Source organism: Macaca fascicularis, chromosome 19 (genome assembly GCF_037993035.2).
Source record: "Macaca fascicularis isolate 582-1 chromosome 19, T2T-MFA8v1.1".
Taxonomy (NCBI): Eukaryota; Metazoa; Chordata; class Mammalia; order Primates; family Cercopithecidae; genus Macaca; species Macaca fascicularis.
Window position 1 is genome coordinate 37,275,001 of NC_088393.1, and position 18,140 is coordinate 37,293,140.

At 34.7% G+C, this 18,140-nt stretch overlaps 1 protein-coding gene across 4 annotated transcripts in view; it reads left to right on the forward strand.

The window, feature by feature from the left end:
- The window catches only part of URI1 (URI1 prefoldin like chaperone), a 73,798-nt gene extending 63,848 nt beyond the window's left edge, over nt 1–9,950 (forward strand). For all 4 annotated transcript variants that reach the window (XM_005588703.4, XM_005588706.5, XM_065536290.2 and 1 more), the window contains 5 exons: nt 1,675–1,843; nt 3,216–3,567; nt 5,309–5,451; nt 6,212–6,461; nt 9,134–9,950. In XM_005588703.4, coding sequence (XP_005588760.3) covers nt 1,675–1,843; nt 3,216–3,567; nt 5,309–5,451; nt 6,212–6,461; nt 9,134–9,316 — 1,097 coding nt within the window. In that variant the 3' untranslated portion in view covers nt 9,317–9,950. The remainder of the gene's footprint in view (nt 1–1,674; nt 1,844–3,215; nt 3,568–5,308; nt 5,452–6,211; nt 6,462–9,133) is intronic.
- Nucleotides 9,951–18,140: the final 8,190 nt, after the last annotated feature.

Here is an 18,140-nt window from a genome sequence, read left to right on the forward strand (position 1 = left end):
AATTCATAGGATGCAAACATTTTTCTACTCATTAGTTTTTTTTTATGTGAAACACTAATGGATAAGTAACTTTTGGTTAAGAATGTGATTCCTGACTGGTCTGTTTTAGTGGTGGGATTACATGGCTTTTTTCTCTCAAAGTTCTCCAGTGCTCCAAACCTCTAAAACTCAGAAGATGTGTATTCTAGACATGGATTTGCTCCTGATTTGATCTCTGACCATGGTGAAGTCCTAAGATACCTTTTGCTGGTTTTTCTCCTTTTGAAACTGCAGCTTTGTGTGCTGTCTTTGGAAGAATGAATGAATGTGGGTGTATTTCAGCCATTCCTTTTATGGTGCCTGCAGTGGCTTTCCCTGCGCAGGTTGTTCCCATCTCCACCCAGTAGATTTCTTTTGCCAAGGATGGCTTATGTGTTTGGGTTTACTTCTGTAAAGCCGGTGGCTCCTTCGTCAGTTGTAAAGTGTTAACAGTAGTGAAATTGTAAAAGTATTACAGATGGCTTATTATCTGCTACTGTAGAAGACTGTACAGTGTCCTAAACAAATGTACTAAGCATTTGTTTTGACTTTTAATGCTCACATTTTGGTAATGATCTCTTTAAGATAACTTAGTGGTTGAAAGAAGCCATGTCACAAGTAACAGGAAGTGGCTTTAGAAGGTGAAATAAAGGAGATATATGTTAAAGAACAGAAAGACAAGATTTTTGTTTGTGGTGACCAGTGATAAATTATGAGTGCTACAGGTCTGAAATAAAGTTGTTAACTACTGTCTTATCAATAATAGTTACAGAGAATAAGGCTATGAAACATAATTTTGATATTTTCAGATTTATACAACAGTGCAGCAAAATTGAGTAGATGATGGACTCGAGGTCATCTAGTAGTGCCATATCTCATAACAGGACATATCTTAGACTTTTTCCCATTACTTTCCCATTACTTTGCTTTAATAAAGCAAATAAAGACTTTATAAGTCTTTGTAAGACAAAGACAAAATAATCTATTTTTTAAAATGAAAAACAGATACTCAGAGTTCAGATTTGACCCATCTTCTTTCCTCACATGAAGATTACAAATAAAATGAAGCAGTTTAAAAAGTAGAGATGTTCATATGTAAAATGATAATAGAACTTTACAGAGGTGAGCCTCTATTGTTTCCTTGTAGGGTATTCATTCCTTGGCAGCGCCCTGGAGTTTAAAGTGTCCTTTGACAAGGCTTTTGCATGTTACTGTAGTAACTAGATTTCCTTGAGTAAGGGTGGTAAATGGAAATTTATCATTTATGTGTTGCATTTCACCTTATAACCAGGGTGCTTTGTGGCCATTTCTCCATATGCATTTTTGAAGCTCTGCTTCACAACCTTTAATGTGCATGCAGATTCTCTGGGGCTCTTGTTGAAGTACAGATTCTGATTCGGTGGGTCTGGGGTGTCCTTAGAGCTTACACTTCTGAAGTATTCCCCAGGGATACCAGTGCTGCTGGTCCATGGACCACGCTTTGAGTAGCAAGGCTGTAAGAGACATTCATCCTTGGAGTTCTCCTGTTTGGCTTAAAAATTGTGACTGCTCTGTTTCAATGTCTCCCTTGCCCCAAAAGAAAGTCTCATTAAGTCTGGGTTTGTGCTTTTTTTATGTTGGCTATTAACAGCCATGTCTTTCCCTTTTTCTAAATAGCAAAACACCGAATTGCTCATAAACCGCATTCCAAACCAAAAACTTCAGATATTTTTGAAGCAGATATTGCAAATGATGTGAAATCCAAGGATTTGCTTGCTGATAAAGAACTGTGGGCTCGACTTGAAGAACTAGAGAGACAAGAAGAATTGCTGGGTGAACTTGATAGGTACTTGATGACAGATTATCTTTCCAAGATAATTTGTTTCTGTATACATTTCCTCATTAATCTTTCTTCATTAATAAAATAGTATGTGTTCATTGAAGAAAATGCAGGGAAGCATAATATATTATCAATAATCCTTTCACCTCAAGATAAACATTAATTCTTTGGAATATTTTCTTACAGGATTGTGTGTTTGTGCATATTCCCATGCATGTGCATGTACTTTAATACTTAAGATAAACATCTTCATTTTTTTATTATAGCCTATTTTGTATAATTATACCAGATAGTTGACTTTTAATAATCTTGGATTTAATGTATATAATGTTCAATTTTAAATGAAGTATTTTTATACTACACCCAGGATAGTGCTCTATCTTTGAATGTGTTGTGAAAAACAGAAATACCCTTTGAATTTAAGTTTGATACAGTAAAGTGTTTATTCTTGCTTTCCTTTTATAAACTTTGGAGCAGGTAATTTGTAATCTGGTCAGATAGCTATATGTATGAGAAACTTTACCAAATTGCTCTTTGAAATACACATTAGCACATACTTAGAATTGTTAAAATGCTAAATGAAGTCTGCTGCTCGAGAAGTTCCTATATTATTTTGCTTAAATGATGTACCATATGCAATAATTAGTTTCTGTGAAAAATAGGGCAGGAAGCATACAAGTTTCTTTTTCCTACCATTTCACCTATAAATTCTTAGGTCTTTTTGATTAACTGATACTATTCATTTTTAAAAACCAGTTTTGAATCTTGTGATTTTTCTTGGTCATGATTCTCTATTTTTGTATGATGTTATTTCAGTTCTGTTGCATTTTCGATTTTGTTATTTTTGTAAGGTCCTCAAATCTTTTATAGAATCAAGTATGATAAGTGTTCACTCGTGTGTATAAATATAAGTATATTCATGTGCATATGTATAAATCCTTTATTTTTTAAAATTACAGTAATACATGCTCATTGTAAAATCTGAGTATAGGAGTAGAAAATAAGTGTGTATTATGGTTATGTGGTTTCAATTTCTGGTCTTTAAGTAGAGAGACATGTTCTCTGAATTTCTTACAACTTTGTTATTATTGGTACTATATTTATATTGCATATGGCCAATATCTTTCTTGCAAAGATAAAAAAATTATCTTCTATATTCTACTTATGTCTGAATAACTGCAATATATAGAAGCAGCATAGGAACTAATGTTTTTTGTTAACTTCAAAACATTTTTTTGTTTTTGAACTTAGAATTCTAGTTTTAAAAATACTTTATTCAAGATCTTAGTATTTACCCATGGAAACTAACTGGAAATTTAAATAATGTAAAATTCTAGTATGTTTATTTGATCTTGTTAATTTTCTTCTCCCTTACTAGTAAGCCTGATATTGTGATTGCAAATGGAGAAGATACGACATCTTCTGAAGAGGAAAAGGAAGATCATAACACAAATGTGAATGCAATGTATCAAGTAACAGACTGTCATACTCTGGACAGTTGTCATAAGGATGTTGCAAGTTCAGAACCATTCAGTGTTCAAATGAGTAGTCAGTTGAACTGTTCAGTAAATGGTTCCAGTTCTTACCACAGTGATGGTGATGATGATGATGACGATGAGGACGACGACAACATTGATGACCATGATGGTGATAATGACCGTGAGGCTTTAGGGGTTGGAGATAATTCTATACCAACAATATATTTTTCTCATACTGTTGAGCCTAAGAGGGTTTGTATACTTTTAACTTTACTAATTTTGCATATAATTTGAACATTAAGCATTATGATATTTTTTAAAAGAGTAGTATTAACAGTCATTATCATTATAGATAGTGCCAGACAGGAAAATCATCTTTTGCCTCTTGTTCTGACCAATTTAAGAAGAAAAAGGGGAAAAAAAATTTAGTTAGCTGGTATTGGTCCATTGTTCTCTGAAACAATGCATTGTTTGGGGTCTGGAAGGGGATCAGATTTGAGTGGCAACTACTGTAACTTCACCTGTCCTTCATTCAGAGAGTTTTCTCAAGAATCCTGGAGTTAATTATATTGTGGATATTTTGGTGTGCTTAGCATGTTGAAAGTGACTGCATTAGTTAAATTTTTAATTATGCCAGGTTGTTTTCTATGGACATAAAATTAATACTTCATAAGCACAAAGGGAAAATGTAGGAGAAAGTAAAAATTAGTTTCTTTTCTGACAAAGTAAATATAAACATCTGTGGATCATCATGACTTTAGAATTTTGGCATTTTAGAGCTGGGGGTGACTGTGGAGATTTTCTAATACAGAGTTTTAAAGCTTTTCTCTAGTATGAAAAGCCTTTTGTTCCCTCCATACTTACTGTAGAATCCCAGTGTTTAAAATAGATCAAAGCAGATTGGCTCCGATTGAAGGAAGGATTGGCTGCCTTAAGTCCATCTTTGCCCTCTCTCTGCTCCATGTACTGTTCTAAGGAGGCACTGGGAATTCGTCTAATTCGTCTTTCTCAGGGAAATTTAAGGCCTAGTAGACATAGATCTGGTTGGTAATAAAACAGAAACTCTTTCGCCTCAGTGAGTGCCCTTTCTACACAATATTCCCAATTGCCTGTATCAGAGTTAAGGGTCTGTGGTATCAGTCTTAAGTGTGTGTGATTATTATTTAATGAAATATGTTTAAAACATATTTGATATTTCTTAGCTTCCTGAGTTATTCCTGCTCCAATAAGAAGTGAAATAATTGTATGTGTTTTTACATTCTAATATGTCAGACTGAAGGGGTCTTCCCCTGATTCTTCGGGAAAAGTTGACTGAGATGATTAGCCAGAAAAGGTCGCTTTGTGATTCTTTTGCCAGGCTTTTACTTTTTTCCTGTTTTCATTTAGATAGAAAGAACAAGTATTATTTGCAGGAATGTTATAGGGAATAGTGGGCATTATTGTGGAAAGTATGGTCTAAGTGCTGACTAGGGGAGGAAAAATAACATGTTAACCCCATGTGAACCCTGAACAGGGTTGGTTTTTATTTTTTTACTCCTTCAATTTCTAAAAGTTAGAGATGTTTTAAAAATTCTCAATAGGCACTATTTAATAGTACTTTTATGACTTAAAGATTATATTCTTACTGAATTTTTTGTTGTTGTTTATACTCTTTCTTTTGAAATACGTAATTCAAGCCAAAAACATATCAAAGGAATCGGGTGATATGAAGCTTATAAGAAATCTAGCATTTAGTTCAAATGTATTTTGCTTTCTCTACAATAATAAAGACACTGAAGACTAGGATTTGTTGTTAAAGATTTACTTTAGAGGTCATAGATCTGTGAGGTAAGGACTTTTTAAAATTCCATCTGATAATGCACATCATTTCAGCATCAGAAAATTTCAGCTGCCTCTCTTACTATTATTTGTTTAGTTACAGAGTTTATTTGTTTGGGTTTCACTTTTATTTAATTTGTCAAAAGGTTCTTAATTTCTTGCTCTGAAATTTTAGGTCCGAATAAATACTGGGAAGAATACCACTTTAAAATTCAGTGAAAAGAAAGAAGAAGCCAAACGTAAACGAAAGAACAGCACTGGCAGTGGCCACTCTGCCCAGGAGCTGCCGACCATCAGGACACCTGCTGACATTTATAGGTGGGAGGCGCTCACAGCTGCAGGGCCGTCTGCTGGCCTTGTTTGTCTCTCTTTCTGCCACTGAACCTTTACCAGAGAAAGTTGTTTGTAACACAGAAGACCCTCACTGAAATGTGAAGTGTTCTGAGGAGTTAGCTTAGAATCTGAGGCTGAGTGGCTGTAGCTTCCCAGTCCAGAGCAGTGGGAATGGAGGAATTTTTTTTTCACTTTCTCCTCTTCACCAGTGCTTTTGAAACATTTCCAAATGGTCTAGTCAGAAAATCTTGTATCTTCAGAAATGCATTTTTGTTTCCAGTGGGCTAGGTCCGTAGGTTTCTTGGCATGCAGTTTACCTTTTCAGAGTAGAAGTTATACTGTTGCAGTTTTTTTTTTTTTTTTTTGGAATTGTTTGTTGAGAAAACTATCACTTGAAAATACGTACTGTTTTTATGACCCTTATTAAATAGTGAAAACTGCTAAATGTATACGTGGGTCTAAAACTTTATGTAGAGTTTTGGCAAACCATGCTATTGCCACCTAGGACATGCTTAAAAATAACATGCTGTGTTTTATTAGGCCAGATAAATAATATCTTTCAAAATAGTATGAAAATGTCATTTGAGGCTATAAAATTAATTGTGATTGTGACTATTTTAGATACAAGGTTTTAATAAAAATTTTCAGATTAATTTCTACAGTAGATTTAAGGAAATTTTCAAAAGGTTATTCTCAGTTTTATGAGTTACGTGCAGTGAATGTATATGTGTTTTGAATATCACAGAGCCTTTGTTGATGTTGTGAATGGAGAATATGTCCCTCGCAAATCCATCCTGAAGTCTCGAAGTAGAGAGAATAGTGTGTGTAGTGACACCAGTGAAAGCAGTGCTGCTGAATTTGACGATAGGCGGGGAGTTTTGAGGAGTATCAGCTGCGAAGAAGCCACTTGCAGTGACACCAGTGAGAGCATTTTGGAAGAGGAACCACAAGAAAGTCATCAAAAGAAACTTTTGCCCTTATCAGTAACACCTGAGGTGTGTGTGTGTCTTTTAATTCTTTATTTCATATAGTATCTTTGGCCAATTTTAGCTATTTGATCTGAAAAGTCATAAGATTTAATTAATTCTAGGTTTCATACTTTCTTGATACTAATTAATAAAAAATTAACAGTCACAAGCAAACAGTACAAATATTGTGATACTCAAATAGTTTATTTTTTGATAAACACATTACTTGTCTTAATAGACACATTATTGTGTCTATTTCAGCAAAATGGGAAATTTAAAATATCTTACTTGGCATTATGTATTACATTTGTAGCTAGGAAATTATTTAGCAGTTTATTTTAAATAAATTACCAGTAGGTCATTTTCTGATAGTGTAAGGATCAGATTACACTATTCTCTCTTAAATACCTTGGCTAAGTTAAAGAAAAATAATTCATGCATAGCAGATAATTATCTAAAGTCTAATATTTTGCCCTGTACCAGTGAAACTTAACTCTTGGGGGATTATGGAATTGTTTTATAATCTGATGAAAGCTGTAGGCCATGTCCTTAGAAAAAATAGTGCACACTCAATACACTTTCACCCACCACACCTCTAACAGTTTTTGGTGGCGGTGCGGGGGAGGTTAGGAAATCCCCAAATAAGGATGTCTGTGAAATATAAGGCTATTAATTTCTTCATTCTTGTGTTTTGGTGAGTATTTGAAGTTTTCAATTTAAAAAGTAGGAAGATTAGGGAACCCATGCCTGGATCAAATGGATGTACACGTTTGTATATACAATGAGATGCATGCATATATATAAATCTTATATAAAAATTCCATTGCCTTTATTAAATGGTATTATACTCAGTGTATTAAATGGTAATTGGGGGTGGAGATTGGTAGCATTTAGGGACAGTACCTATGACTAGAATGTTTTCTTCGCCTCTTCTCAGTATAATGATCTTAGGTGACCTGGAAAGTATCTTACCTTATTTAATTGTCTTCCATACTGTTAGAAAACAGGTAATGGATATAGACTTTTGCTGATAAATATTTGAATATTAGTTTTTTGTAAGGACTTAGTGTATCATGGTACAGCTAGAGTGTGGAACCTATTTTTTATTTCACCCTTACTAGTTTTGCATTTTGTATGGAAATGTTTAATAGTAGTTGCTATAAATTTTTTAACATCAAAGAAATAGTTCATGATTATGGTAAGTGCTTTGGAAGATACCCTTTTCAGTATCTTTTTAAATGCTAAAATATCTCTTTTTCAAAAGCATTTTAAATAGAAGAAGGAGAAGAGGCTCTATGCTCATCGTGATAAAGTGGAGTTTTTAGGAAAGTAAGCTTTAAACTGCTTTTACCAGCTGAACTCCAGAAATAATGTAGGAGAGAGATGGCTTTCTTTGTTTTTGTTTCAGTGGTGGGGCAAGGTAGAAGAAGGTGGCTTTTTAAATTATTCAGGTGATAATGTTGTTTTAACTAATTTTGAGCAGTTGGTAGACAGAGGAAAGCAAAGTGTACATTAAAGTTCACCTGTCAAATTTTGGTTTGTAGAGGGAAGGATGGAGGTTCTAAATATCAGAAATCTTTAAAAAAAAAAAAAAAATTGGCCGGGCGTGGTGGCTGATGCCTGTAATCTCAGCACAGCACTGTGGGAGGCCGAGGCGGGCGGATCACGAGATCAGGAGATTGAGACCATCCTGGCTAACACAGTGAAACCCCGTCTCTTCTAAAAAATACAAAGAAAAAAATTAGCCGGGCGTGGTGGTGGGCGCCTGTAGTGCCAGCTACTCGGGAGGCCGAGGCAGGAGAATGGCGTGAACCCAGGAGGCGGAACTTTCAGTGAGGTGAGATTGCACCACTGCACTCCAGCCTGGGTGACAGAGGGAGACTCTGTCTCAAAAAAAAAAACAAAAAAAAAAACCTCCTTGGGTCTTACCTATTTTTGTATAAAACAACATGTGCAGATATTTCCAGCAATTTATGCACATTGTTTAATTCTGTTCCAGTTGAACATACAGTTGACCAGATTAAATGCAGCAAACATCCAGTTGAAATTGAGTCATTTTCTTTTTTTGTGGAACTTCTGATTTCTGTCAGAGTTAATTATCTTAAAATTTTGAAACCTGTGCTTATTCCTACTAGTGTCAGCACTTTTATTTTTCAACTTCCACTGATCTCTTAAAATTGAGGCAAAATGCAATAAAATATTTAAATAATTGCATAAACACCACCAAAGAGATTTCAGTTAGAAATGTCAGTACTGGGTGAAACTAAGCTATTGGCTAGCAGGTGCAAGGCCACCATAGGATAGCTCATTCATCAACTGATGTACAGAAGTCGGAGTTTGACACCCTAATAGCATTTTTATTTTAATATGTTATTTTTCACAGCATGGGGTGGACATGAATGTATGAAAGTTTGAAGACCTTTTATTTATCCATTTCTGTTTTTTCCCAGATAAAATTTACATTTTACATTTTGTTTTCTTGCATGTATACTGTAAAAATTACTTCTATTTGGTGGTGAAATTAAAATTTAATGGTGTTAGTTTCTCTGAACAATTGGTATTTTGATGTAGTAGTGTTGTCTAGCCACAAATCTTGTGAATATACTTTTAATGAGAAGAAATGTCAAATTAGTGAATGGGAAGATTTTGTGGGTGTCTTACTTGCATTTTGTTACCATAACCTGACTTTTGTTTTCTAGGCTTTTTCTGGAACTGTTATAGAAAAAGAATTTGTATCGCCTTCCTTAACACCACACCCAGCCATTGCTCATCCTGCACTACCCACTATTCCAGAACGAAAGGAAGTTCTGTTGGAAGCATCAGAAGAAACTGGAAAGAGGGTTTCAAAGTTTAAAGCTGCCAGATTGCAACAGAAAAACTAGGCCCTGTCTAGGAAATGAGAATTTACATCCTAAAACCTAGTTGTTTATTTGTTTAGAATATCTATAGCAAAATAGGTTACATGTAGTTTGAAATAAGGTATCCTGAGTTACTTTGGCAACAAGTTCTTTTACCCTTGGTATTTGAAAAAATCAAAGTAACTGTCTGAATACTTTAATATTCGGCTTGTTTTGTTAATTCTCTGAATACTGTCAACATTCTTGTCTAAGTTTGCCTTTATGATGCAGTGGCAGCATTTTGAATTACTTTTCAAAGAATACTGTTCATATGCATTGTTTTTGTGTTTCAAACTAAATACAGGCAGTTTTGTGCCAGCTGTGATATTGTGCATACCATATGGACCATTTTAAAGAAAATTTTAAAATTTCAAATAGATTCAACAATTATATTACTTGCTTTCACATTTTAAAGGCACTTTAAAAAAATCTACTTCTCTTGTAGGTTTTGCAGCTAGTTGGCTATTCAAGAAACCTCGCCCCTCTGAATGTCATACTGTAATCTTTAAGGAAGAAAGCTACATGAATTAATTGTACTCTATGGGAAAATTTCTTTGGAAAGATATTTTGTAAAACTTTTTTTTTCCAGTAAAAACTTTATGAAACTTGGTCTCAAAAATGTTGTGAACTTTATGATTCAAAATTGAGTACAGATAGGTCCTTGATTCATGTATGTGCTACATGTATCACACAACAGATCTGGAATTCTTTTAGTTCCTCAGACACTTCTCCCTTAGTTTTTGCAGTTTTACTGGGATTATGTTTTGGGAGACAAGGAAAGGTCTAGATGTTTAAACGTTTTAAATAAAAATTCCTTTCAATTTCATCTTCCCAACATTTGCATTCTTTAAGGCTACTTTCCTACTAACTGAAATAACACATTTACTTTGAGCACAACTCCTCAAAGATAAATTTTTTCTAACATTGCAAATAACACTACAAGTTAATCATTAGCTCGATGCATGCTAAAATGTAGCTTTTAAAAAGCATTCTGGGTCGGGCGCGGTGTCTCAAGCCTGTAATCCCAGCACTTTGGGAGGCCGAGACGGGCGGATCACGAGGTCAGGAGATCCAGACCATCCTGGCTAACACGGTGAAACCCCGTCTCTGCTGAAAAAAAAAAAAACTACAAAAAACTAGCCGGGCGAGGTGGCGGGCGTCTGTAGTCCCAGCTACCCGGGAGGCTGAGCCAGGAGAATGGCGTAAACCCGGGAGGCGGAGCTTGCAGTGAGCTGAGATCCCGCCACTGCACTCCAGCCTGGGCAACAGAGCCAGACTCCGTCTCAAAAAAATAAATAAATAAGCATTCTGTGTTAGTACTAAAATAAGCCATCAATGCCAGTCCACCCTCTATTCATGGCTAAATATTTAAAGGTTATTTATAGCTTCTTTAATGAATTCTTCTTAAAGTGAAATTATGTCCTAGAAAAGTAGAAGCTATTTGTAACTAGAGCAGTGTAACTTTAAAGTTTTATGAATATGTATTTTAATGACAAGGGGGCAAACTTGAATCCCCACTAGTTAATGGATAATTCAAACCAACAACTGATTTTGAAAGATCACCTAAAAATGTAGATTTCTTCTTTAGTAAATTTAGATCAACTGTGCATATATTTTGTAGTTAAAAAGTATTTCTTTCAGTCCATGCCCCAACCCCCACTAAAACCAAAGCAGAAATTACACACACAAAGGTGCTCCCGTTAGGAATTGCTATTCACGAGCCTTTCTGTGCTAGATTTTTTTTCCCAGAAACAAACTTTACTGTAGGATTATTGTGGTGTTCTTAACAGATTTGTAATTTCAAGACGCCTGTCATTAAATAATTTTTCATGTTCACAAACTTGATTTTGAGCCTATGTTACATCTTTGAGATAGGTTTTCCCTCATAGAACAAGACGGTAGGAGAAGAAGTGTTTGATAACACATTTTTGCATGTTCTGCTCTGGAGACCATGAAATAGTGTTGCCCCATTTCATAGCTTCAGTCTTCTAACAAAGTATTAAATTGTAATTTAAAATTATAACTTATTTATATTAAAGTTTGGGACAAAATGAAGTTGGTCTTACCTGTTCTGTTTTAAACCGTTATAAAACAGACCAAGAGATTCTCTTTTTAACTTTCTATTTTGAAATATAATAACTTTAGCCCTTCAGAACAAATGCACAAAATAGTACCAAGAGTTCCCATATACCCTCATTTCATTCAGCCTCCCTCAGTATTACAACATAGAACCATAATATAATTATCCAAATCAGGAAATTTATGTTGGTGCAATGGCATTACCTAAACTACAGGTCTTACTTGAATTTCACCAACTTTTCCACCAAATTTTCCATTAGAAAAAGAACTAGTGTTCTTCTGTTCCCCAGATCTTGTCTATGACTCCATCTTGTGTTTGTTTGTTACTTACTGCTCCTTAGTCTTTCCTCCAGTCTCAGACAGTTCCTCAGTTTGTCTTTCATAACTTTGATATTTTTGAAGAGTACTGGTGGGATATTTTGAGGATGTTCCTTAGTTTGGATTTGTTTGATCAGTAAAGAAACAGTTTTTCAAAGAAGTTCCTTAGGTCCTTTTCTTTCCCACCCTCTCTGATCTGTGGACTGATTTGTACTCTTGGTCCATTTTTTACTGTTTGAGGGTTCTCTCCACATCTTGGTTGATTTTAATGATTTATTTTTTCAGTATGTGAAAAATATGTGAAACACTCAGGTGGTTCTCAGAGTCTGAGCTTTGTAAAAGGATATACATGGAGAAGTGTTGTCGTACCTCTTTCCTCCCACCCCATTCCCATTCCCAGCTGCTTTCTATCACTTTCCCGCCTGCCCATAGTAAACTCTAGTTTCTTGTTTAACCTTTCTGTGTCTCTTGCACAAATCCCCACCTACCTACTATAAAGAACCAATATTTTTAGTTACTGGTTTAACTCTTCTATATTCTATACTCACAGCAAATGTGTATTTTCTTTTTCCCTTTTTTTTTTTTTTTTTTGAGACTGTCACTGTTACCCAGAGTGCAGTGGTGCAGTCTCGGCTTACTGCGATCTCCGCCTCCTGCGTTCAAGCGATTCTCATGCCTCAAAAAGTGTGTACTATTATCACTTTATTGTCGTGTTTATATTACTTTGGTTTCATTTGTATCTAACAGCTTTATTGAGGTATAATTTACATGCCATAACATCCACTTTACAGTATGCACTTTGGGGTTTTTTAGTAGATTTTGAGTTGTGCCAGGTTGACCACAACTCAATTGTAGAACATTTCCATTATTTTAAAAACATCCCTTGTGCCTATTTTAAAAACATTCCTTGTGCCTATTTACAGTAAATTCCTGTTCCTATTCCCAACCCCAGGACACCTTAACTAATATGGTTTCTCTATAGAGTTCTCTTTTCTGAATGATTAATAGAATCATACAATATGTAGTGTTTTGCATTTACCTTTTGATACAAGGTTTTTGAGGTTCATCCATTTCTTAACAATTATGCATCATATGTAACTTGTTTTTTCTTATTGCTGCATAGTATTCCATTGTATGGATATACCACATTTTGCTTATTCATTCACAAATTGATGGACCCTGAATTGTTCAGGCTATAGTGAATAATGTTACTATGAACATTCATATATCAGTCTGTGTGTGAATATGTGTTTTTATTTATTTAGGGTAAATACCTAGGAGTGGAATTGTTTTGTTGGATGGTGAATTTAGGTTTAACTTTTTAAGAAATTGCACAGTTTTTCAAAGAGGTTGTATAATTTGATATTCCCATCAGCAGTGTTTGAGATTTCCAGTTTCTCCACATCTTTGGCAGCATTGTTACTATTTTGTCTTTTTTATTATAGCCTTTCTAGTGGCTGTGGAATATAATAATTGTTTTAATTTACATTTCTCTAGTGACTCATGATGTTGAAGGTCTTTTCATGTGCTTTTAGTTCTATTTACATCTTCTTGGAAGTATCTATTCAAATCTTTGGCTCAGTCTTTAATTGGTTGTCTTATTGAGTTGTAAGAAGTTCTTTTTAGGCCGGGCGCGGTGGCTCAAGCCTGTAATCCCAGCACTTTGGGAGGCCGAGATGGGCGGATCACGAGGTCAGGAGATCGAGACCATCCTGGCTAACACGGTGAAACCCCGTCTCTACTAAGAAATACAAAAAATAGCCGGGCGAGGTGGCAGCGCCTGTAGTCCCAGCTACTCGGGAGGCTGAGGCCGGAGAATGGCGTGAACCCGGGAGGCGGAGCTTGCAGTGAGCTGAGATCCGGCCACTGCACTCCAGCCTGGGCTACAGAGCGAGACTCCGTCTCAAAAAAAAAAAAAAAAAGAAGTTCTTTTTAAAAAATTTATTTATTTTAATTAGAGACAGGGTCTTGGCTCTGTCACCCAGTGGAGTGCAGCATCACAATCATGGCTCGCTGCAGCCTTGACCTCCTGGCCTAAAGTGAACCTCCCACCTCAGCCTCCTGAGAAGCTGGGATTACAGGCACATGCCACCATGCCCAGCTAATTTTTAAATTTTTTGCAGAAACAGGGTCTCGCTCTGTTGCCCAGGCTGATCTAGAACTCCTAGCTTCAAGCAGTGCTCCTGCGTTGACCTCCCAAAGTGCTGGGATTACAGGTGTGAGCCACTGTACCTGATTGTAAGAGTTCTTTATATAGTCTAAATACAAGCCCTTTATCAAATATATGAATTGCAAATGTTTTCTCTAAGTCTGTGGCTTGTCTTTGATTTTTTAAATGTCTTTTGAAGCACAAAATCTTTAGTTTTAATGAAGTCCAATTGATATATATACACACACATATATACACACACATATATACATATATACATATATATGCATATATATACATAGACACATGTATACATATATATGCATATATACACACACGTATTTGTGGTTAGTGTTTTTGGCATCTTATCTAAGAATTCTTTAATCCAAAATAATAAAATTTTTCTCCCATGTTTTCTTCTAGAAGTTTTGTACTTTAACTCTTAGAGTTAGCGCTATGATCTGTTTTGGGTGTGGGGTGAGTCCAGGGTCTCAATCTGACTTTTTGCATGGATAATTTTAATACCATTTAATAGTTCTAGAACTGTTGAAGACTGTCCTTTTTCCAATGAATGCTTTAGCATCTTTTTTTGAAAATAGTTGACTATAAACATAAGGTTGTTTGTATACTGAGTGTTTGTCCTTGTATCACTGCCAGTGGTCTTAATTACTGTGGCTTTACTTATAACAAACTTTCAAATATGAAACTGTTAAGCTCTTCAATTTTGTTCTTTTTCAAAAATTTTTTGGGTATTCTGAGTCCTTTCCATATCCACATAAATTTTAAGGTCAGTTTATCCACTTCTGCAAAAATGCCTTTTGGGATTTTTATAGGGATTGTGTTAAATCTGTAGATGAATTTGGAGAGAATTGCCATGCTTATATTGAGTCTGCGAATCTGTGAACATGGAATGTTTGTTTGTTTATATCTTGATTAGTTTCTCTCAGCGTGTATAAAACATTACTTTCAAAACATTGTTTTCAGTTTACAAATCTTCTGTTAAATTTTTTCCTACATTTTTAGTTCTTTTAGGTGCAATTGTGAATGGAGTTTTTTCCTTAATGTCATTTTTGAATTGTTCATTGATAGTATATGTATAATTTATTTTTGTATATTGGCTTTGTATCCTGCAACCTTCCTGAGCTCATTTATTCGTTCTTGTCTGGGGGGTATGTGTGTGAGAGAGAGAGAGTGTGAGTGTATGTGTGTGAGTGTACATTCTTTAATATTTGCTGCCTACAGGATTGTGTCATTTGTGAATACAGAAAGTCTTACTTCTTTCCAATCTTGATTACTTGTCTTTTTCTTGCCTGATTATGTTGGCTAGAATCTCTAGTAAACCTTGAATGGAGGTGGGTGAGAATACATATCCTTCCTTGTTCCCAATCTTAGGGAGAAGATATTCAGCCTTTCATCATTAGGTATGATGTTGGCTATAGGTTTTCTGTAGCTGCCTTTTATTAGATTGAGAAAAATTCCTTTTATTCCTAGGTTTGTTGGAGTTTTTTTTCATGAATGGAATTGAATTTTTCAGATGCTTTTTATGCCTCTATTGTTCCTTATTTAGTGTATTACATTAATTGATTTTCTGATTAATTTTCTGATTAAACCAATCCTGCATTCCTGGGATGAAGCCCATTTTTAATGTGTGTGATCCTTTTTATATGTTACTGAATTTGGTTTGCTGATGTTTTGTTGAGAATATTTGTGTGTATATTCATGAGGGATATTGATCTGTCATATTCTATTTTTGTGATGTCTTTGGTTTTTGTATAAGGATAATATTGACCTCACAGATGGGAAGTGTACTCTCTGGATGGATTTGTGAAGGATTGGTACTATTTCTTCTTTAAATGCTTGATAGAATTCATCAGTGAAACCATCAGACCTGCACTTTTCTTTGTGTGAAGATTTGTAATTGCTATTAAAGTTCTTATTTTAAGTCTATTTAAATTTTGTATTTCTTCTTGAACCCATTTGGTAATTTCGCTCTTTGTAGGAATTTGTCTATTTCATGTAAATTATTGTATTTGTCATCATAAAGTTGTCCAAAGTATTCCTTTATAATCCACTTAATTTCTTAAGTTGGTAGCAATTTCCTTTTTATTTTACTTTTTTTGTAGAGACAGGGTCTCACTATTTTGCCCAGGCTGTTCTTAAACTCCTAGGTTCAAGTGATCCTCCTGCCTTGGCCTCCCAAAGTGCTGGGATTGCACGTGTGAATCACCATGCCTGGCCTGTGATTTCTTTCTGATTTTGCGAATTTTTGTCCTTTTTTTTTGTAATTGTAACTTTAGGTCTGTCAGTTTTATTGACCTTTTCAGAGAAACTTGTTGGTTTTGTTGATTTTCTTCTAGTTTTCTATTCCAGTGACTTCTACTTGAATCTCTATTATTTCCTTTCTTCTTCCTTGCTTGGGCTTAGTTTGGTCTTCCTTTTGTAGTTTTTAAAGGTGTTAAGCTATTGATTTGAGACCACTGTCTCCTAATGTAGGTGTTTAAAGATATAAATTGACCTCTAGGCACTAACCCTTAGCTGCATCCAGTGACATTTGATTTGTTTTAATTTTTCTTTAGTTAAAAATATTTTCTAATTTCTCTTGAGATGTCTTTTTTGACTCATGGGTTATTGTATTATGTACTGCTTGATTTCCAAATATTAGTGGTTTTCTCAAGTTTCTTTCTGTTGGTTCCTACTTTAATTTTATTGTATCTGGAGGAAACATTTATTATGTCTTTAGTTTTTAAAAATTCATTAGGACTTTCTAAAAATGGGTAGCATATGTTCTGTATGTGCTTAAAAAGAATACGTATTCTGTTGTTTTATGGAGTGTTCTGTTGATGTCGTGTCAAGGTCATTGATATTATTGTCTTCTGTATGCTTGCTGATTTTTTGTCTGCTTGTGCTATCTGTTATTGACAGTGGGATATTGAGGCCTTACACTATTATTGTTAAATAGTCCTACCTTTCAAGTTTTGTTAGTTTTTGTTTCATGTGTTTTTTTCTCTGTTGTTAGGTACATATATGTTTGTCATTGTTTTATCTTCTGATTAATTGAGGCTCTTATTATTACAAAATGTCCCTTTTGTATCTTTAGTAACATTTTAATTTTAAAGCCTATGTCAGTTTTGTCTGATAGGATTATGACCACTCCACCTTGGTTACAGTTATGCTTATGTGGTATCTCTTTTTTCATCCTTTTTGTTGCAACCCGTTTATGATTTTGAATTTTAGCATTTGTATCTTGTGGGCAGCATGTGGTGGAATTTTGTTTTTAAAAAGTCTATTTTGCCAGCCTTTTAATTGAAATGTGTGTTAATTAATATAATTGTTGATATGGCTCATTTACATATCAATGGCTCATGCTATTTTGTTAGTCATTTTTTATATGTCATGTCTTCTTTGTTCCTCTGTTCCTCCTCGGTTACCTTTGTTTGTGTGTTAAATAAATCTTTTAGTATAAACTTTGAATTCCTTTACAAAAAGAAACTGTACTTTTTTTTTAAACCCACAGATTTATTTCTTACGTTTGTGGAAACTGGGAAGTCAGGGTTAGCAGCTGATTTGGTTCCTGCCAAGGGCTCTCTTCCTGGGCTGCACATGGCCTCCTGTGTCCTCACGTAGAGAGCTTTATTCTGTTTTTGTGTTATTTTGTAGTGGTTGCTCTAGAGTTTATAGGATGCATTTTAACATCATAACCTACTTCAGAATAATACTAACTTAATTCAGCATAGCTCTAGTCTCTTCTTTTTCCTTTGTCTTGCTATTGTAATGTATTTTATAACAGTACAGGTTTATTATTTATAACTATATTGGTTCATTATTTTTCTTGCAATTATCTTTTAAGTAAGAGAAGAAAACTTTAAAAAAAAGTATTTTTTTCTATTTTTTACATTTGCCTACATAATTACTTTTACTGGTGCTTTAATTTTTTTATGTGGATTCAAGTTACCATCTGGTGGTGTTTCCTTTCAGCCTGAAGTACTTGCTTTAGCATATCTTGTAAAAAAAATTTTGGTGGCAACAAATTCTCTTTGTCTATCTGGGAAGATCTTTATTTTTGTCTTCTTTTTTGAAGGATAGTTTTACTGGATTTAGAATTCTTGTTTGACAGTAGAGTATGTTATACCACTTAATTCTGGCCTTCATTGTTTCTTTTGAGAAGTCAGCTGCTGATTTTCCTGGGGTTCCCCTGTGCATGATAAGTCCACTGTTCTCTTGCTGCTTTCAAGATTTTGATGTATATCGGTGTGGATATTTTAA